Source organism: Ursus maritimus, unplaced genomic scaffold, assembly GCF_017311325.1.
Source record: "Ursus maritimus isolate PB19 unplaced genomic scaffold, ASM1731132v1 scaffold_35, whole genome shotgun sequence".
NCBI lineage: Eukaryota > Metazoa > Chordata > Mammalia > Carnivora > Ursidae > Ursus > Ursus maritimus.
The window spans coordinates 769,198-791,538 of NW_024426119.1; the positions used below are offsets into that span (position 1 = coordinate 769,198).

The window sequence follows — 22,341 nt, forward strand, 5'->3', positions numbered from 1 at the left end:
AGCCAGACCTCATTTTCTTTCCTGGCACATTCCAAATCCTTCCCTGCACCAAGATCTTTATACAAGCCACTTCTCCCCCTGGAGTATGACTGGTCTTTCCTGTGCCTGCCATCCTCAGGACTTGGTTCAGGTGACACCTTTTCGGAAGTCTCCTTAACCATTCTATTCATAGTAGGGCCCATATTCAATTTGTAACAGGTGGCCTTGTACATTTCTTTCAGCATGTGTCACAAATGGTAATTGTCTTATTGATTTGTTGTCTTCTTCCACTAGAAGTTAAGATCTATTAAAGCAAAAGTGTTGTCTTTCTTGTAAAGCAATGTATTCCCATGGATCCTAGGAACACAGCCTGGTACGTAACAGGCCTTAAATGAGTCCCTATTATGTATCAAACTCTGTCTGGGACCTGGGGCTACAACAGGGAACAAAACAGAGTAAATAAATTAATATTGCAAGAAGGCCTATGGTTCTGATGCTTCCATCCCGAACTCTCCAAAATTAGGTGAGATCTCTCCTATACGTTTCCTTTACCTAGCATTCTTCCTTCCTAACATTCTTCATGCTTCTACTGACTTCCACAATGTCCATTTTTCTTCCACTAAATTACAAGGACAATGCACTTCTCACTCACCACTGTCTTCTCAAAGCCCCAAACAGTGGGAAGCACATATTAAGTATTCAATAAATATTAATGAAATGAATAAAAATTATCTTTGGCCTCTGACATCTTCACACTTCTCTCCACATTCTTTCTGATGCTAGAATGATGCTGTGAGTTGGATGCTGCCATGGAGGGGAACACCCAGAACTTTCCGTGACCAAGGGGCTCTGAATTACTGTTATTCCCTTAATCTAGTCAACTGACTCAAAGTCCAAACTGGATAGTGGGTGCATCTCAAGAATGAAAATGTTCCAAGCATGATGGTCAGCTAAATGATATCATCTGGACCATTTGTGACACTGCACAAATATTATCTCAAAAGAAAGGTCTCCCCTTATGCTCTCTAGGTTTCTCCTACCATCAGAAAATCGGCTTTACGCCATGTCACTTTTATGAAAGACCTCCACCAGGACCTATGTTAACTGCAAGAAATCCAAAAAGGATTTTTACCTTCATGAAATGCTAAATGCTTCTTTGCTTTATGCCACTTCAGCTTATGACAGGTTTTACAGGAACACTCTCATTTGGATAGTGAGGGAAACCTCCACCTGGTGTTCTAGGCTTTCCATTCACTCACTGAACCTGTGCACCGTAAGAACTAACCTTCTAATAAAGTCGTGGAAGACCGTCAGGTTTGGTCTCCGCGATGTAAACTGAAGACCATTCAGAAACTAGACCCTGAGACAACCATCTGAGTGCTGCTCTTCGCAGACACGGCAGAGCCGGACCTGCAGCATCGGGGGTAGAAGAGCGGGTACCTAATACGATGTTGGCTCCTTGGGGACTGGTGTCAGAACTGACTGCAAGTCTATTTCTGGGCATAAAGAAGAGATGACAGAAACAACTTACGCTTACCTGTGCTCTCCTTTTCTTCCGTACAGTACTCTCTAGCGTTGGGGGTTCATCCTTGCCAATAATCTCTGAGAGGTCACCCAAGCCCCCTTCGGGCCCGTGCTTTAAGCCGCCTTCTTTCTTTGGGCGGAATCCAAAGAGATCTGACATGACTTCTGCATTTCCCTTCTCACCCTTCACGAAGTGAATCAGTTCCGGTGGCACACCTGGCTCAGTCACCTCCACCCGCTCCGCATCCAGAGTGTCATCATGGATCCCGAACTGGGTGGGGTCAGGCATGTCACCCAGGATCTTGGTCACTCTGATGTTCTTTGCCCCTTCCACTAGGCCCCCTCCAAACACCGTGTTCCAGAGGATCTGAAAGACTCCTCCCAATATGGTGAAGAACAACCGGAAGAGCCCCACAAACAACATCCAGAAGAAAGAGAGGAACACCTTCACCAGCTCCTTCACGGTCATCTTTTTCACCTTCCTGTACTGCTTCCGGAGGTTCTTCAGGGTGGCCTTCTTCAGAAAGTTGGCAACATTTCTCTTCACTGAGGCGCAGGCCATGGCAAACGCAGAGGCAGACTCAAAAGACTTGTCATCCTCCTCTTCACCCTCAATTTCTAACATAGAAGATGAATCTTCATCTTCTTCCTCGTCGTCAGGCCTGTCCGCTGAGTCAGATTCGGAGATCTGAGAGGCTAACTGCATTTCAAAGATGGTATCCTCACAGAAGTTCACGAACAGTTCCATCTTTTCTTGCTCTCCACCTTCATTGACCACATCGAAGATGAACTGCCGTTTCGATTCCTTCACTTGGGGCTTCTCCCATTGAGTTCGACTGGATTCACTGATCTCGAAATAAACGCGCTCAATTTTCTTGGCCCCACCCATGATCTCAATACGTCCCAGGTAGGGCTCAAAGTAATTCAGTACGCTTTCTGCTGGGTCCAACAGACACTTCAGGCGAGAATCATTTGGCATATGTTCGGAGAGATTTGTCAGTAACACCGCCACATTAAACCCTATGTCCTTGGCCGGCTCATGGAACCGGTCTACAAAATCAATGTAATTAAACATATCGTTCTCATCAGCTTCTGCGCACGAAAGGAGAAAGTCAGTCTCTGACTGTGTGTACTGTTTTTGCCCTTCCATGGCCTTCTGGAACTCTTTTTTGGAGATAATCCCTTTACCGTCTGGGTCATATACTTTGAAGGTGTCTGAGCTGGTTAGGTCTTTAAGTTTCAAGAACATGTCAAAGAATTTCAAGATCATTTCTACATTGGTAGATGACTCTACCAGTGTGTCAACCATCTGCTTGCCAATAGTTCCATTTACCACATTCCCTGTGAGGCAGGTTCAAAAAAACATACAAATATATAAATAAACCCAAATCATCCTGTAACTGGTCAGGTAGCTATTTTTAGAAAACTTGTATGCCCAATCAGTTGGCTCTTTCCTGACCGTGATGGTTTGGAAATGGGCAGGAGGGAGCAGCAAGCCATAAAGACTACACCACTAGGAGCCAAGGGGGAAAGTAACAAAGGGGAGAAGGAGGTGGCCACGCCAGTGCCTTTTATCTGGACTGGGGCCCGGGAAGTGGTTTTGTTATCAGATTATTGGGGACACATAGGGATAAGTGGTGCCCCTCTTATCCCCTTAGACCTAGGAGGGTGCCCAACTAGATGGCTGGCATACACACTGGCAGCCAGATGTACTGAAAGCAATGGGGAGAGGGAGAGGATAGGGAAGAGCAAAGCTTGGAGGTTTTCCCCAGTTCATTCTGGCTTTCCTATTAACATAAAATGAGTTGGTTTCAGGCTTTGTCCATCAGACCATGTGCCCCTCACTCATTTTTTTGCTTCTGAGAATTTGGCTTTCTAGCCAATGTCATATGGCATCAATGACCTGCCAGAAGGATAATCTGCATGATTAGTATGGTTAGTGCTCAGACCAATTACAGTTGTGTGAATGCCTAGTTATACCAAACAGCCCAACCTTCCAGGAGGGACAGAAGCATCACCACCATGTCCTGAAGGAGATCCAAGAGTTCCTTCAGCAGCTCGATCTGACTGGAATCCTAGAACAGAAACAGGAGATACCCCTGAGCTATCTGATCCCTCAGCAAAGTATAGGGCAGTGAGCAAGAAGAGCCTGCTCTGGAAAGGTTAGGTGAAGGTCATGTCCATTGTGTCTGTGGACGTCTTATCATCCACTGTTTGTAGCATCAGGGAGGCTCGCGGCAGCCGGACTCATCCAAGAGAGCTCCTTTAGTTTCCCTTTTATTAGTACAATGTGGAAGACATACCACTTGTCCAAAACTACTGAACAACCCAATGCACCAAAGAGCCGTTAGGTAGTTCTACTAGTTTGTGTTGTTTTTTATACTGAATGATCAGGTGAGCTTTTTGGGAATACTACTGCGATCCAATTAAGGTGTCAAGGTTCTAATCACCAAGTGGGTTCTCCTTTCTTTCTGGGTTAATTTAGAGTCTGATTCTAGTTGGTGGTGATCTGGGTGCCACTGGTCCCTTAAAATGTTACAGAAGTGAGGCTATTCCTCTGGATGGTTTTGCTACTAGTCTGATTGGTTTTCATTTCAGCCTTGCAGACAGGGCATCGCCAAGTTAGCTCTCTGTTTTAAACTCGATGGCACAGAAGGAAAAACCACCCTCGGAAGATCTGAGGTGGGCCATCTGAGGGTAAGATGTAAAGCTGCGTTCTGAGGCACACTGCTTGTACAGACTCTCATAAATACAGTTTGTTGTTGAGTCTCTCAACTTTCAGAGGGACTGCCCTCTTCGTTGGCTCAAGCTATACACGGAGTATCACAGGTGCAGAGTATGAAGAGCTGGAAGGGACCTCTCATCATCTATTCTAATTCCCAATATTTCACAGACGATGGAACCAAAAACCAGGAAGGGGGAGTGACTTCCTGCAAGTCACCAGCGAAGAGGTAGCAGGGCCACGCTCCTGCCTCCAGAGCCTCCACACCGCACCACCCTGTCTGGGCTGACACAGGAGCGGACGTATTACTGCCAAATTAGCGGCGCTCCCAAGAACTCTCTCCTCCCATAAGGCCAGAGTCAAAAGGGGAAAAATGAAAGGGTTAAATAGCACATTCCAGAAGAGCGGAGGCAGACGTGACAGCCTTGAAAATTTTAGATACACGTTACTTAAATTAATGCCGCAAATGTTACTCTAATCAGCCTGAAACACATCCTGAAGTTCTCCCTCATGTGTTGCCATGGAGAGAGGCGATCGACAACTATATACACTCCATTTATTTGTTCATAATAAATGCTCGGAGCAATTCTGATTCATCTTGCCAGAGAGATGGGGAGTGAGAAGGAAAAGCAGAGACAGGGAGGGAGGGGAAGCCAAGGTGAGAGAGGAGGGATATATGAATTACAGAGACATGCAGACATTTGACAGACCCAGAAGGGGCTGGTAAATTGTCATAAATTGACACAACAGTGACAAGGAAGCAAAAGGGATGAGCATCATAAAAAGCGAGTGTTGAGGCAATTATGTAAAGGGTAGGCTGGGGGGACACAAGGAAGGAAGCTGCATCCATGCAAAAGCCTGTCTGGGACACCCCCTGGAGGCATTCGTTCCTATCGCCCAGTGAAGCCCTCAGGTTTAAAAGTGAGACCTCATCTGCATGGCTGGGCCAGCCATTTGGTCCAGCAGCCACACCCACACAGGGCAATACCAAGGCTTGGGGAGTGATTTAGCATTTCACCAATGACACAGCGGGGAAGGGTCACAGTACCTGAGAGAGTTTCATCTGCATGTTAGCAAACACATGGAGGAAGCCGACCACCGCGTCCCACAGCCTGCTGTGAGCCAGGCTCTGTTGGTTCCCAATGCAAGGGCCCTATGGAGAGGAGGGCATCCTTATTTCACGGAGACTTATTTCATCATTAGCTGCTCTGAATCTCGCCCTAGTCAGTGCACAGGACACCTGCTTCTATTAGCAGACAGCTCCTTCCAAAAGTCACGTATTTTATGGCTATTTTCCAGGGTATTACTTTTTGCCCCCCTGTATAGGAACCTATGTCTAGGAAAAACCACCAGGAATTTCACAGTGCAGTCATTTTTCAGAGATTTTCTTTTAGCTTCAGAGTGTGTTCGTCAAATAAAATACTACAAAGAAGAATATTATTTAAGAGTGAAATGCTCTGGTCGAAACGGGACTGAAGGATATGCCTGCCCACTCTCCCTCCACCTTGACTTAAGAGGGGTTCCGAGGAACTCCAGGCTTCCACAATTTGAAAAGCAGGCCCTATTGTTTTCAGGCAAAGCTATGCATAAAATGCTATGATCACATGGCTATCTACTCAAGTGAAAAAATGTGAATAATATTCCTAATGTTCAGGGGCGCCTGGGTGACTCAGTTGGTTAAATGTCCACCTTTGGCTCAGGTCATGATCCCAGGGTCCTGGAATCAAGCCCTGCTTCTCCTTCTCCCCCTGCCTGCTGCTCTCCCTGCTTGTGCTGTCTGTCTCTCTCCGTCAAATAAGTAAATAAAATCTTTAAAAAATATATTCTTAAAGTTCAACTACTGTTAAGATTTTCTTATTATTAACCTAAACTGTAGGTATAATATCGTCTCTATCTTCTCAGAAAGCCAAACATAGAGGGAATACTTCATTACTGGTTTTCATTTTCCATCTTAATAGCTTTCCCTATATTTGCACATTGACTCAACATTAAAAAAAAATAAATCATTTGGAATTCTACATGGGAGATTTGTCTATTCTTTCTTATATATTTAATCATTCATTTGCATTAATATGGACTCCACATATTCGTTTTATGCTCTGGGTTATAATCCAATACTATTCTATTTTGTCACTCAAATTGTTCCAGTTTTGGCCCCTGGGAACTCTTTTAGTTGGCCAACCCTAATGCATTTCCACGTGGGCCACCTAGCTTCTTCTTGCTTATCTGTGACCATTCAACAGTGAGAAGCTTGGCTCCTGCCATTTCGTAACTGCTCATTTCCATTACATGTGTAGAATGGTTGCAGAATTATTAACACGTATCCCTATGGGAAAAACTTTAGCAACTGAGGTGTTTATGTACAGTTCCTTTTGCCTTTGGTCTCACAGTCTGTACTCCCAAAGTGTCTTAGGTCAGCACCTTATTCCCCACCCTGCAGTGAGATCGTTTTGTATATTTTTTATACCCTTAGAGTCTTCTGTCACATTCTGCCTATATTTCTCATCCTTAACTCTTCCTTATATTTTGTTTCTACCCTTTAACTCATCTCCAAATCACTCTTCAATAAGAAATTTCCAAAAAGAACACGGATACCATCTCAAGTTCGAGAAAAGGCTTGGCAGAATTCCCAGGGAAGAGGGCAGCATGAGAGGTATTGCCTGCCTTCCTAAATCATGTAAGCTTGTTTAAAAATCACTGTTTGAGGGACACCTGGGTGGCTCAGTCGGTTAAGCGTCTGCCTTTGGCTCAGGTCATGATCCCGGGGTCCTGGATCAAGTCCCGCATCGGGCTCCTTGCTCAGCGGGGAGTCTCTGTCTCCCTCTGCCCCCACCCCCCACCTGTGTGCTCTCTCTCTCAAATAAATAAATAAAATCTTAAAAAAAAACTACTGTTCGTGTATATTTGATGTCTAATCCCTAGAAGCCTCTAGATTCTTTTTGGGACAAAACCAGTTGTAAGAAACTCACATTCACCAAAAAGGTTTCTTTTTTACTTTTGGGTTAAGTGCTCCCAGGGAAAGTCTGCAGATTAGGATGGCTTCCACAGAGAACAAATCAAATTCTTGTTAAATCTGTTCAATGACCTTCCCAGGTATTTCACGTTCTGTGACACTTCAGATCAGTCACCTGTTTCTACGTTTTTCTCTCCATGCTCTTATGGTCCTTGAGTAAAACAAGGATCGATCTCTCCCTTAAAATCCTCCTTTCCAAGTTGATAGTCTTAGTTTTGTGTTTATTTTAATAAACAAATATGGTCGGAGTGTGCCGGTTGACTCATTCGATGGTTTTTTAAAAATCTCATACTGCACCCCAGAGGACTGTGATATAGCTGCTGGTTTCATAGCAAATTATGCCTGAGTACATCCTCTATTCCTTTGTACGGTCATTAGACCACTGTAGGCAATGACCAGAGACTGTTGTAAACAGAGAAAGAATGCTGTGAGATCTAAATATTTAACTGGAAATTCATTCTAGATTTGACTGCCTTTGGACATAGTTTACGTTTTCCATAGAGTTAATTTCTGACAAATTAGTAGGATCTCATAGGTTCTCAATCTCGAGACTCAAGATAACATCATTTATCCCTTTATTCCTTCATTCTATCAATTATTTCCCCACTCTACTCCCCATGCTTACTGAATACGTAGGATGTGCTGCATGTGCTAGAAATGAAGAACTTTAGATCAAAAAAGAAATTTTCCACCCACAAAATTTTCAATCTAGGAGGGAAAGGAAAATGTAACCAGATAAGTGCAAATAGAGTGTGACAATGCTATGAGCAGGTCACAACGAAGGACGATGGGCTGCAGCTTCTCCTAGCGAGTAGCACTCTTGAAGTACTCTTGCACACTGGTTCCTATTTGTTGGTACACATTGTCGCTGCTAGTGCTGGAAGCTCGTCCGTACGGCACCCTAACATGCCACAGCGGATACAGAGCATGGCAGCGCTAAACATGTTGTTTTCGAGCGCGCACTCTGCAGCACGTACCTGGATGTACTCCGTAAGAGAATTGAAAATCTGCTTCGTGACCGCCAGAGCTTTGGAAAAATTGTGCTGTCCAGACTCATCAATGATGTCCTTCCCTGAATAATACCAGTAGAAATCACTGATTGATTCCTAAGAACAAACAAGGAAAGTTTGGTACTTCTTAAACTTCAGTCAGTGAAGCTAAAAGCCAACGTTCAGGAAGAGTACAAGGGAACCCTGCACTGCTATGACTCCTTTCTTATGACAGAAACCTAGAAGAAAGCACAGAGATATCTAACCCCTAGCATCTCTGAAGTGCACAGACGCCTCTACGAAGAACAGGGAGGAGAGAGGACAGTGTTCAGCTGGACACGGGTGACCACCATGCGGGACAACTTATTCCCAGTGAAAAACAGACACTACAGGTGATGACGAGAATCATCCAACTGCCTGGGCCAAGAGCAGCAACACAAGAGCTAACTCCGTCAAGTGCCGGCTGTTGTTCTGACCGCCGCAGAGATTCAATCTCTCCATCGCTATGACCGCCCGATGGGACAGGTGCCACCCAGTCTACAGATGAGAACACTGGGACGCCGGGAGGTTAAACAGATTGCTTCAGGTTACAACTGCTACGTGGCAGAGCAAGGGGGAAGACTTAGCAGAGAAAAGCATTTTTTTTTATGTTTGTGTACTTTCCTGATATTATTTGGATTTTCCTTCAAGCAGTTAAACGGAGTGACTTCTCAAACACTAAGAACTTGTAGACTCATCTTATTCCCATCACCTTCTGTATCTTTTTTACCGAGTGAAAAATCTATTTTCATCCACGTATTGCCTCTTGGGCGTTGTGGTGAGGTTTCCACTGGCAAAACTGAGGTAAACTGGCATTTTAAACTAGATGATTGGATATTTACCACTTCCCCTAGTTCAGTCTTCAAACACACATTTTTAGGTACTTGACTTCCCATAAGTGTGTGGACATGGATTATAACACCGTTCTTTTTGGGCCCTGACTGGACCCTGGGCCTGTCCTGACCCCATGGAACCGTCTTAAGCTTCTGGAAACGTGTGTGAACCAAGCCACCGTCCAAGGCCCACTGACCTGCAGACGCAGGAGGTAGTCCACGGTACTGATGATGACGTTTACGGTGGTGGTATTGCCCATCTGAGTCCGCAGGAAGTTCTGAAAGTCTAAGAACACCAGCGCTGGGTCAGAACCAGCGCTCGTCACGCCGAGGAAGCTGAGCAAGCCCTCTTGGCTAAACTCTGAAGAGACGTACTGTGTGAAAAGCCTTACAAGAGCACCCTGTTTGGGTCCTGGCAGGTCCTGCAGGACAGAGTTCTGCCCTGAGCCCTCCCACCCTGGTAAGGCCAGAAAGTGGACTTTATGAGCCCCGAGGGACCTGACAGAAAGGGGCGGGTGTGGAGATGCACCATCTGAAGATTCTGGAAGCAACTCAGCCTGGGTGGCACTAAATAACATCAGCCCTGAAGTTCAAGTTGGTGCTCCATCGAGCTCTTTGTTGAGGAATGGATTAACTGCTGTCCTTGAGTCAGCAGCTGGTTGTATTAAATGTGGCATCCTGAGCTGAATCATAATTTGGCACCTGAATGTTGTTTTCCTTTGACAAATCAATCTGTTCCACTTACCACTGTTATGTCCTTCACAAAGTAACTGCAGGAATCTGAAGAGATCTCGTGTAAACTCGTCATTCTGAAGTACTTTTTCACCTTGAAAACAGAATATTGGTGAGCATTTGTTTGGCTTCTCAACCCAGAACACTTTCCAAGGCAAACGACTGCAAAAATGACAAAGGGCCTGCATCAGAACAGTTCGGAAAGGGAACTTTATATGAAGGGGAAACATCTGATTAACCAGGAACCGAGACTACAGAACACAATGACCAACCAAGCTAAAATACTGAGCCCCCAGATGCATTTGAAAGGAAAACAGCTAGGCTAATGGCAGTAATGGCTCACAGTTCAGAACCCATGCTCTACAGATGGAAGACACTTCTCTAATTAAGCGTCAAACTGCTGTGTTAAGCTTCACATGCAACTACCAAGCCTAGAAACGTGTCTGCACTGCAGCAATTAAATAAGGTCCCTTAGGACTCACACATACGGTAGACAACTGGGGCCAGAAACTCAAACTTACCACGCTCACGAACAATGACTGGTGATAAGAGAAAAACAGAAGAATGCAAAGTAAGAAAAACCATAAGCACCATGATAAACTGTGTTTAGTTAAGGCTGGCTCTGTGAATACATCCAGCCTTTAGCAAAGCTCCTGATGGGAAGATTTTGCTAAATTTGAGCAAGTCCTTGTAGATTAAGAAGCACTGAGCAGGGGCTCTAACCAGAAAGAGTTAATTATGGTAATCAGAAAGAGAATGGCCTTCACCTTGACTAGTTACTTACGGGTTCCTTCCTCAGTAACCATCCCCAGGCCTTCAGCTTTATTCTGCCTTTCGAATGCATTCAAATCAAGGACACTTGTAAGAGACAAGAGAAAACAAGGTTCAGGGCCACGCACACTGGGAAAATGGATGTCTAGCGTCAGTGTACCTATTGACTAAGACTATCTTGTCCTTGTGTTGTCATAAATGGTCTAACATAGTACAGTGTGGTTGAAAGTCTAGCATTTCCCTGATTTGCATCAAGAGCGTTGTCCAAGGATGCCTGTAGCTCACAGGCATGCACGGAGAGGGGTCAGAACTTATAACAACTGTCCTTGTTTGTCCAGTTTGAGTTGTTTCTTATGCATGAAGATTTAGAAAGGTTTCCTAAATAAGGAAGGAATAATTTGTTTCTACAATTTCTCAAAAGAAAGTTTACTTTAAACTGCACTAATTAACGTTCACCTCCCACATTTACCTATTTTCTCTGTGAATCATAAGGACCTGTGTTTTTTAGTGCTCAGGATGAATACTGATGGAAAGGGCTACAGAGTTCAGATTTACAAGGGCCACACCCTTTTAGAATTCTTGTATCATTCAGAAGCCAACAGAAGCTAAGGTTAAGCTTTCTGGAGGCACTGCTGTCCCGGAACCTGTAATAAGCTAGCCTTTTATTTGTCCCCACTTTCTCTGAACTTCCCCATCACAGCCACCACTAAATCCTACTTAGCCAGGAACCCCTAGTACAAACACAGAGCTCAACAAGGTGGAAATGTATAATCATATTATTTCCAATTGGGGCTCATTCTATTTCTCTAACAGACTCTCTTTCCCCAATCTGAAAGGCTTCATACACCATAACATGAGGTCTCACAAAAATATAGCTGTTAGGGCCCCTTATGGCTGGATCCATTAAGATTCTGTGAAACTTTGCCTTCCCTTTAGCACTGGGCAAAGGAGATGACCACTGCATTGGAAAGATGTCAGGGGAAAAAGCCTAGTATTTCTTTCCCCCTTTTAGGGAGCCACATATATTCTGCAATTTGGATACATTTTAAAGAGAAAACAGTGAAAATTCCTATTGCCATATTGTTGGTTTTTTCCGGGTCCTGCTGTAGAAAGGTTCTTCTCAATAAACCATCCTTCTATTTTAGCTTTGCTGTCAAGGGAAGAGGGCAGGGAGGTAGGATCTTTGGACAAAGACGCTTCAAAGGAGCAGTTCTGATTCAGGAGACTATCGGGGGAACAGGCATGTCTGACCCTTACTCCATTCCAAAACACCCATTTCAAATGTTTCAATTTCCTTAATGCTTCAATATTTTACCAATATGTATTATTTTTATAATCAACAAAAATCATGAAAATATCTTAAAACTTCTGTTAGTACTCACTTGGCCTCTAAAGGTATGTCACCTGTCTCTCTAAGCCATCACTACAAATGAGGTTAATAATATGAAGTATTACAGACTACTAAGAGAACACTTAGAAATTTAATTGAAAATTTCATGGGCAATATGGAACTGAACTGCCTTGAGTTTTGCCATTCTGAGTCCACATGTACTATTTTACCTTCAGTGAGTCAGGCCTGGCAATATTACATTTTCTTTTCCTGAGAGAGGTAATAAACGAGTTGGCTGTTGGTGGGCAAAAAATGGAGCTCAGACAAAGGGATTGTACTGCAGCTCAAATATGTTCCCTATCACCCCAGGGTACATACGATATTTACTCCATCAAATAAGCTTAACAAAATTATGAAGTCCACCAAAGGAAAGTATGTCCATCCTGCAAATTTTTAAGTGGAAAATCTAATGCTCTATTTTTAAGAATATTAATTGGAGGTAAATGAGCTAGATAATTATAACTTTGATTTCTTTCAGAACAAGTTACAGATTATTCAAAACACATATGAATCTTCGAGAATAAGCCGACACTTAGAAAGATTGCTGGCTTGTTTCCGAAAGGAGTAAGCATGGTAACCTATGACTTCTGGCTACATACTGTTCATTTGTCAGGGGGTCAGACATGAGGGGAGGCTTATACACATGGTAAAAAAGTGGAAAGTTGAATGCTTTGTTTTTTAGGCTACGGCAAAATGTTCCCATGTTAGGATGTACCTCTGTTGAAATGCAGGTGTCAAAATATGTACCCACCAAATACTTACTCAGGCTCAAAGGAATGTTAAGGATGAAGATGAACAGAGTCCCTAATAGGTCTAACGCAAACACAGCCTTGAGTCATACTGAGGCATTCCTCCTCTTTCCCATTCTTTTTTGGTTTGACTTTTAAGAGCATATATGTTAGGAGAAATACTTAGCTCTGAGGAAAACAACATTCCAAAACAAGGAGGTAAAGGTGATTAAAAAACCAAACCAGGTGTGTGCATGTGTGTATCTGTGTCCGTCTGTCTAATGGAGATTACATTTCCCCTTCTGTAGGCTATTTGAATGTAATCCTGAAGGCTGGAGGAACGATACCCATCCTCTTAGCTTTTTAAAGCAGGTAAGTCCTTCCTCAACAGTTCCATGATAAGCTAGTTTATTCTGTAGTCCCCCCCCTCCACCCCATTTCTCTTTCCTCTGAATAGAAAAAAATTGCTATTGGTGGTTTTCCCATATTTACCTGCAAGACTGCATAAGACCAGAAAGGCTTTGAAAGAATCCAGCATCCTTTTTTTCCTTCAGGTAATCTAGCATTTTCTACAAGGGAGACACATTTTTAAAAGGAAGAGCGATGTAAATTATGCCACAAGTAGTGACCCTCCCAATTGTAATAGAGAAACGTCAAGTCTCAGTCACATGGAGCCACATCCAGGGTGGTGGTTTGTAAAGTTGGGTCGGCATTAGGACCACCTGTGGATTTAACCCTTCCATGGGCCTGAGCCCCACCTGCCCTCTTCCTATGGAACCAGAGTCTCTTCGGGTGGACATTTTATTTACGTATTTTCTGGATATTTTATTTTCTAAAGGTCCACTGGTATTTCGGCTAAGGGCAGTATGGTAGATCTTTGATGTTCATAGATTTACTGTTTGAAGCCTCTCCCATGTGGGAATAAACATCAGGACTGTGATCTAGCACAATGTTGCTGAAGTATAATCTGAGAAAGTCATGAGTTGAGTTTGGGGCACTGAAGCAAGGGAGCTCAGCCAGTAACAAGCCTAGTTGAGAGCACAGTATCTTTCACAATCAGACTTTGTTTTCTCTGTTCTCCATTACTGGGAAGGCAGGAACTTTGTCTGACATCATAAAAATGTTTAAAAAAAAAAATAAAAGGTCCTGCAAGAAAAATCAGCTGATGGGGTGGTGATGGAAGAGAACAGAAAGTGAAGGGTGTTTTAGAAAATGGTAATTCTTTTGTGACAAATTTGTTTGGGATGAGTTAAAGGCTGGGACAAATTACATGTAATAGTGGTAGTTATAAATTTGGAGATTCTCACGGGCACTGTGATATAACCCTCCCAAATGCCAAAAGTCTTTGAAATGTCACTTTTCTGTGCACACAGATGCTTTCAGCCAGAGCCTGGAGTGCCCCCCGAGACAGCAGAATATTCCTGTCTCCAGTTTCAATTCAGACTGTTGAATGGATTCCATGTGCCAGGAATCCACACTATGCTTCTGCGTGTTGTCTCACTGAATGCACGGTGGCAGGGGTATTTAGCTGCATTACCCACTGCTACACCCTCCATCCCAGAACAGAGCCTGACCTTGGTGCATAGTCAGCAATCACAACACCGCGACTGAGTGAATAAACAAACAAATGAACAGACAACAGGTGTTTGGGGTTATGAACTCCATTTAACTGACTGGGCTCCTTATTCATGGTAAGACACTAACAGGTAAAATGATTAAAATACAAACCTAGGCTTAGAAAACTTCCCTTAGACCCTCCCTGTGCAAAAAATCATCTAATGATGAAAAAACTAAACGTTTTTTGCCTTGAACCCCGGGTAAACTGTCTTTGTCAAGTACACATTTGTCTATAAACTCCCAGCTCTGGTTTTATCTGTGTTCCCAGCTACGCTGATATAATTGGCCACTAAGGACAAACACCAGCAAGGGTGATTGTGGGTGGGCCCTCTGCAGTGGAGCCAACACCTCTTCCCCGGAGCGTGACAGCCGTCCAATGGGCATACCCTGAGAAGTCTGCACGACCCACTGGGAGTCCCCCGTACCTGTTGTACACCAGCGTTGCCCCCATTCAGAATGGCGATCCCCAGCTTCAGAGTCTCAACCACCATGGGGCTCATCTCACCTGCCACGGTGAAGATTCCATTGAATCACCAAGGAAACAGGGTTAATTACATCGACGGGGCTTTATCAGGGCTCTTTAATAACGACCTCACGTCACAGCATGCTGTCTCTGTGGGAGCGACAGGGGCCTATCCACAAAATCACGGAATCACCTTTGCTGGCGCTTATCATCTGAAGGACCATCTCTGCGGCTCCACGCTCATGCAGCCGCGCTTGTTGGTAGAGGGTTTTCTGCTTTTCCATTTCTTTCTCCTGGAAAGAAAAATAAGGCAGGGAAAGATTTGTTTATCCTCAGGCCGTCTGCCATGCTAAGGTAAGCCAAGAGAATCTTTACTTGCCTAAGGAAGGCAGCACACACAATTCTGGATAAAGAAGACTTCTGACGTTGATTTCCAGACACTACGGCAGCTTTCCAAAACTGTCCACCCACAATTCACTCATAGTTTGATGATGACTTTTCTACCTTTTGCACTGGTAGGAAACATAGCCCATTCCCCTGTAATACTCTCATTCTAGGACGTGACCCCAGGCTAAAATGTGTTTTCAATGTTCCATCATACGGGTCAGCTGAAGCCTGTCTGAATGCAGAAAACACCCATTTATCTAAAATGCTCAGATCACTGTTAACAGAGACCCTACCAGACATGGAATACTAGAATGCCAAGGCCTTCCAGAACCATAATTGTATTAATTTACTTTTACGGTTACATACTTTGTCTATAGAGAGAATACCAGTAAATTAATATGGTTTTATCTTGGGAGATTCCATGCCCCGCACTGCCTCAAAATCAAAATTGCTATTAATGACATTTATAAAATAGTGATGCAAAAACCATCCCAGAGTCTCCATTGCTTTGAGTTTTCAATTTTGGAGGTTTGAATTTGTCATTCTCTGGCACCTGTTACTACCATATTTGGGGAGCAGTGAGTAATTTCCCAGAAGAACCAACCCGTGACGGGGCAGGGGCGGGGGTTGCCGTTGGACTGCCTGCCTGCTACCTTTCATTAGGCTGGAAGACCGACGAGAGAACCACGGCTAACGTGCATGCTTTGTGTGCTCAGACTTGTGTATCTGCCGCCAGATACCTGCAGTGGGTGAGGCACGTGGTTCATGTCAGCACCCGCCTCTCAAGCCTGCCAGCTGGCTTTGGCTTTGGTGGATGGCCCTGTCTTCAATCTTGGTAAAAACTTACTTCAAATGTTTTTTCCTTGTCTTCCTCCTCTTCTTCGTCCTCCCCACTCTGACAACTCTGGATTCCATGGAGGAGGGAAGGGAGGAGACAAAAGAAAGGTGAGTCTAAGAAATGAGACTGTTCTACCGAGCAAGGGCGGGGGACAGGATGTAGTTCACAGGCACCTCAGGACCTCAGCACTTGGTAAAATCAAGAACATTTCGACCACTGCAGGGCAACAGTCCACTCAAAATGTCTTCATTGCAGTTACCAAGGGGTCCAGAAACGAGAAGTGGGAACACCAAGCTCACACGGTCAACCGGGACCTATAGGGTTTAACAACAGACCTGAACTCTTCTACCTGGTAAAGTTCTGGTGCACATGCAACCACAAGGGCAGGGGCTGTCCCTTTCTACATGAGAACCATGGGCTTGGCAAGAAGACTGGAGATACGTAGGATGTGAATCCTAAGGTGCCCCTTCCCGTTGTGACTCTGTGGTGCAGCGAGTAAAGGAGCAGGTGCTCCCGTAACCCCACAAATCCCTCTTTCTGCCTGATGTCAAGGTTTCCTGTTTGAAGAGAAGGTAAGGAAGAAGGCTTCTTCCTTACCACCAGCCTTCTGGAGGCTGCTGTCCCTCTCTGTGACGTAGGAATAATGTCACTCTACCTTTGCCAGAGGACTAGGATCCCGTTCCAGTTTCTAAAGCCTATTTCCAAATGTGCTGACTTCCTTCACCTGCAGATACTTTCAACTTTTGGATGTGCTCTCAATGTTGACTGGAAACATAAGGAGGTATGCCTAAACTCCACATAGCTGGCCTGGAACTACCATGTGACCGAGCCACTGGCACCCACTGTTTCTAAGCTTCAAGCCCCCCTTACGAGGGCGGTGGCATGGCTTGCTAATGTCACCCCTGTGGTACATGAATTGTGAGGTGCCTGGAGCCCAGGTCATGACTGAGTCCTAAACCCTGCTGTTCAAAATGACAGTTTCTGTGTGTCCGCAGAGGTAAAAGGGAAGACAGAAAGACTGAGACGATGGGCAGAAACGCAGGTGTACCTTGGCCATCATGCTGGAATAGGACGTGTACAAGGGGTCATCTTCCAATTTGCTGGAAAGAATGGAGGAGATATTTAGCAGGCTACTTTTTGGACCCAGCAGAAAAGACTAAGAGCCACAGAGATCTCAAGTTCTAGGTACCAGAGAATTAATTAGAAAACTCCTTCCCCTACCCAGATTCTTAGAAACCCCTCTGAAAATCTGAATCAGCATTGGCTGATGGAATTCAGGAATGAAGGCTATAGTTTCAGGCTAATTTTTAGCCTCCATGTCTGGCTGAGACGACAAGAGGGCTGTGGCTTATATAGTTTGCCTAGATGTTTCTTGATGGCCAAAAAACAGGGCAGCAAGGAGGGGTGCTCAAATCTGGGATCCCCTTTCCAGGCACTGCCATCCGTGAGACGAAGGTGTGGGGCTGGCAGAACCGTGGCTGGGAGAAGCAGGGAGCTCTGGTGGTGCTGACCTCCTCTCCGTGAGAGCATTGCGGCTAAAATGGAGAATGATCTGATGAAGTGGATCTGGCTGCTTTTCTGTCTCCTCCTCCTCCTCCTCTTCCACCTTGGGGGATTTCTGCACAAACCAATGCAGACAGGTTTTAGGCATGGATTTCAGCACATGCCCCACAAATGCATGCGAACAAAGAGAAGGTAAAGCGCAAAGCACAGAGTGCATCCGATAAAAGCACAAAGAGACACCACTCTGTCATATGTTTATTTCAGGACAAGAAGCCCTAAGGATGCAAGGTTGGGGACACAAATATATATATTTTTCAGCCAATCAAAGAAACATTGCAATTTTAGGTACAAACGAGATGAAAGGAAAAGCAAAAGCCTGACCATAGGGTAGGAGCTGCAGACCACTCCCCACCCCCCCCAGGAGAACTCTCATGCAAGCCCTGGGCACCCAAGTTCAGGAGGGAAGCTCTGGAGAGTCCCCTGAGAGGCTGGGTCTCTCAGCCAATACCTGAAATTTCTCTTGGAGAGCTGGGCTGGAAACACGGATGGGGCAAAAGTTATAAGGCACCGGGGCCATCTGGGGTCTGATACTATCCTAGACTCAACCCAGCTAACCATTTCTTTCCTAACTTCACTGCTGATTCTAAAAATCTTATTGTTCCTGAGAGATGCCATCCTGAGCTGCAATCCTTGCAGCTTCTCCTTTCATTAAATCTTTCCTCAATCTCCTTTTACAGAAAAGGAAATAGCGTCTGATGTAGGAGGTAAAAGTGAGTTTCGAGCAGTGGCAGAGCCTGCAGGGTGTACCATATTCAGTAAATTGGTGAGAACTACACAGGCTCAGTGATTGGCTCAGAAGTGGAGGGCTGAAGTGATGCTTGTTGTCAACTTCACACTAATCAAGGAACTGGGAAAACCAAGGAACTGTCATTCTCACTGATGGTACTATAGGAAAAGAACAAAGGGCAAGAAGACAAATGGGAGAAAAATGAGAGAGAAAGAATTAAAAGCAAAAAAGAGGGGAGAAGGAAAAGAAACAGAGGGAGATAGGAAAAGAGAAAGAAACAGGAGAAAGACTGAGTATGAGACACACAGAACAAGATTAACAGAGAGTAAGGGATAAGAGAAAAAATAAATGGGAGAAATAAAAAGGATTAAAAAAAAAAAAAGAACCAAGGGTTGGCCAAAGGAGAGAAGGGTTTATTTTCTGTCTGTACCATGATGAGTCTCTGCGGTGCTTCTGCAGTAAGGTTTTCCCCCTTGTATGTTGTTTTAAGGCGTTTTAGAGCATGAAGTCTGTTAGAAACAGGGCATGACAAATTTTCTGAAGGGCTGGATACAGAAACGTAAGATGCAGGAAGGGGATTCATATGTGCCTTCCCTAAAGCAGAGCTGCTGACCAGAAATGCAGAGCCTGGTAGGGCGGGGTGGCCTCTTGCAGCTGATGGTGCTCAAAACTTAACATGAACTTTCCATCGCATGGCTGCGTGTCCCAAGAAACATTAGTTGTTAATAATGATGATGAGGATGATAACAGTACTAGCACCTCCAAGTGAAATTCATCCTCTGGCTCTTATGGCCATTAGCAGGGCCTCCTCTGATAATTTATAGTTAGTTCTCCCCAAACTGATACGCCCGATTCTTTGTGAATGTTTAACTGTTAGAACACACACACGAATACAAAAGTCAGATTCATTCACACCCATATCTACTTCCAGCTGAGTCAGTACTTACAGCCAAGTCCTGCACTAGTTTCTCTTCAAAGGAATACTCCTCTGTTTCTATCCAAAATCTCTGATAGCCATGGAGGAAGAGGTTAATGGAGCGGTGCCTGAGCAGAAGGGTTGAGAGTGAGGTCAAGAGGGATCCGTGGGACACCTTGTTTTAGTCTGGGTGGTTAACGGTTAGTAAGCAGGACAGACTTTTGTACAATTCTCGTCGTCTGATTGGTCAGGGTAGCCAGCGGTCCACCAGCAGCATTTGTTCTGAAGAAACCAGAACCCTCTAACATGCCAGTTTGCGAATGTCTAGAACACCTTCTGAAGGAACTAACATGGTTAGTGGGAGACCAGGTGGTAACTGTAATCCTTCTCTGGTCACAAGGGGTCTTTATCACATCTCTCCTCTAATGAGAAGGAATTCATTGGACCAAGAAATGGTCCTGAAGGATTTGCTTAATATGGCAATGTGGTTATCGCTTTCGGCGGATAACCTGCCCAGGTAATCCCATCTAAGTTGTGCTGATGGTGAGTGGTTTAGTCCCAGATCAACTGAAAGCAGGAAAGCATGGGACTTTAATAGGGTCTCCAAGGAACTACACCTCCAAGGTACTCCAGCATTTACTTAGGAAGGCAAGACTCAGGTGTGCTGTGCTGACAGCATAACTTCTGTGTGCCCCATGGATTCCGGCGGTAGCCCTAGGACCTGGGAACACTGAATAACTTTCAGGAGCCACTCACTCTCTATAAGCCAGGACTAGCTCCTGGGAATATAGCACCGAACAGCAGTTAGCTGATTACCAAATGTAAGGATAGTGGTGAGGAAGGAAGGAGAGAAAACTAAGATGCAGGTCCACACCAGAGTCATCCAGACCTGGCCATGGTTTCCAGAAGAACACAACCCTTGGCATCTTTCTTCAAGCTCTGACCAATCAGAGTTCTTTTAAAAAATTGTACAAATTTGGGTTTTTATGGTAATGTTAAAACATGGTCAAGAAAGGAGGAGTGTGCAGAAAATGAGCAGGTCTCTCCACAGGTTACATTACCATTAAAATGGGTATAAGCCTGTCATACTGAGTTTTTTCATTAACCTTTTCCAGCCAAACCCGTTGAAAGGTGCTCAGGAAGAAATTGTTAATTTTGTGTCTGGAGAAAAGCACACAGGTTGTCTTTTAAAAACTAACATCAGAGAAACAGTTTGCACATAATAAAATAAATCCCTTTAGCCCTTTAATATGGAGAACTCCATGCAGTTTAGACCATGACAAGATGGAGAAGGGAGTGATCTTTACCACCAGCTTCTTAGTTTTTATTATTATTGTTATAAAATCTACGTATGCTCCTCCACGCTAGGGAGAAATCCAGGCATGGCCAGGGGTGGGGCTGGCTGTATTTCATTCAAGACATGGTGAATCCCTCGACTTACTGTTGCCTATACAGGGGCAGAATTGCTGAAGGAGCAACCGATACATAACGTTTCCAGTGGATTTAGAAAATAATAATAAAATAATGCTTGTTTTGTGAGATGTAATTTTGGCCTTGCTGGACCTGGAGCCATGCTTAGAACTGAGCCCTCCTGGAGGTCCAATTAGCACATTAGGCCTGAACCTCTGCCAGAGAGGAAAGTGAATGCTTTTTGATGTTTCCCCACTTCTAGGAAACAGACAAAAATCCCGTGGATTTTTGCTTTCTCTACTGGGCTATCAATTTCACTTTGTTGCCGGGACACCTGTGGCCTTCATAGCCATGACTGTTGGCCTGAATTTTTCTGCTTTTTATTCATGAATTCTACCTGATTTTGTGGCATCTCATCCTCTTCCAAAGACACTAGTCTATTCTCTCAAAAGACTTATAGGAGCAGGTGTGTGTCTCAGAGGTCATGATTCTTCACTATCTTCCAAGGCCCTAATGGGAAAGCTCAGTTGTCCAGTTGGCTCAGGGCGGGTGACAGGGCACTCTGGACAATGGCCAGGAAGTGCAGTCTGATGAAAGCAAGTGTCAAGCATAGGAATAGACTTTTATCTCGTATTCCAAGGAAACTTTTATTTACATGGGATTCCGAAAATACTTTTCTGCGTCAGTTTATTTTTCCTGACCAGGGGAGGACGGTTCTTACTGATCTGCAAGTTGATGGAGCAGAGGCTGATAGTCAATGTGCAGCTCTGCTTACTGATCACAGGCCCGACCTTGTGGACTCTGCAATCAGTCTGAGGATGGGAGTGTTGCCACATCACCAATGACAATGAGTCAGGTCTCAGTGGTCAACATTTGCCCAGTCTGCACGGATACTCTGCTCTATGTTAATACACCACATTGCAGAAGAGCCTTTGCATATTTCTGACTGCAGCATAGAGACTAACCACACAGATAAGGCAACAGGCAACATGGCCTCTTGGGACATCTTTAGCCAGTGTCCTTTCTTTATCTTGAAGGTAAATACACTGTGCTCAAGGATTCTCCAGTTACATTTCTGTACCTGCTGAGGAAACACTAATCTGGGGGCCATCCAAGTACCTCCGCATAGAAATTCATTTGATCTGTTGATGGAATCTGGGGTAAAGCACTTTAGAAAAAGTTATTTTTCCAGGGTTCCTTTACTTCCTCACAAAGAACCTCAGGAAAACCAGGAGCTTCCATATGCTCACCGGGCTGACTTTAAGGTGTAAAATGGTGAGCTAAGGCAGGCATGGGGCCCTAGGGAATCACATCTGTCCTCAGCTTTCTGCTTACCTGGATTCCCTTAGGACGTTATACTGTACACAGACTATAATGGCGCCATGGATGGAGGACTCCAATTTCTACCCCTTGGATCATGAGTGTCCGTGCCAGAAGGCAGCACAGCTGTGGGAGGATAGCTTAATTCCCATCGCTGGCTCCCATGCCAGAAGAAAAGGACAGAATACTTGCCTGGGCAGGTTGTAGAGAGGGGCCATCCTGAAACAGGCCACCACCGCCCGTTTCCGCTGCTTTGACAACAGTTTGTGCCAGACTGCCTTCTTGGACCTCAAAGGCTGTTCCACCTGAGAAGAAATCACATGGGTAGGTGCGCACTAGGCTAACTGAGTGGCAGGAGGTAGTTGTCTGTCGCCCAAACT

At 44.6% G+C, this 22,341-nt stretch overlaps 1 protein-coding gene across 1 annotated transcript in view; it reads right to left on the minus strand.

Moving 5' to 3' along the window:
- Nucleotides 1–22,341, minus strand: part of RYR3 (ryanodine receptor 3) — a 491,158-nt gene that overhangs the window by 23,240 nt on the left and 445,577 nt on the right. Inside the window, 16 exon segments of the mRNA XM_040620426.1 lie at nucleotides 1,517–2,844; nucleotides 3,497–3,578; nucleotides 5,274–5,378; nucleotides 8,216–8,344; nucleotides 9,297–9,385; nucleotides 9,845–9,925; nucleotides 10,353–10,370; nucleotides 10,616–10,689; nucleotides 13,213–13,289; nucleotides 14,763–14,842; nucleotides 14,994–15,093; nucleotides 16,035–16,091; nucleotides 17,074–17,125; nucleotides 17,537–17,643; nucleotides 19,263–19,359; nucleotides 22,154–22,266. Of these exon segments, the coding sequence (XP_040476360.1) occupies nucleotides 1,517–2,844; nucleotides 3,497–3,578; nucleotides 5,274–5,378; nucleotides 8,216–8,344; nucleotides 9,297–9,385; nucleotides 9,845–9,925; nucleotides 10,353–10,370; nucleotides 10,616–10,689; nucleotides 13,213–13,289; nucleotides 14,763–14,842; nucleotides 14,994–15,093; nucleotides 16,035–16,091; nucleotides 17,074–17,125; nucleotides 17,537–17,643; nucleotides 19,263–19,359; nucleotides 22,154–22,266 (2,589 nt within the window).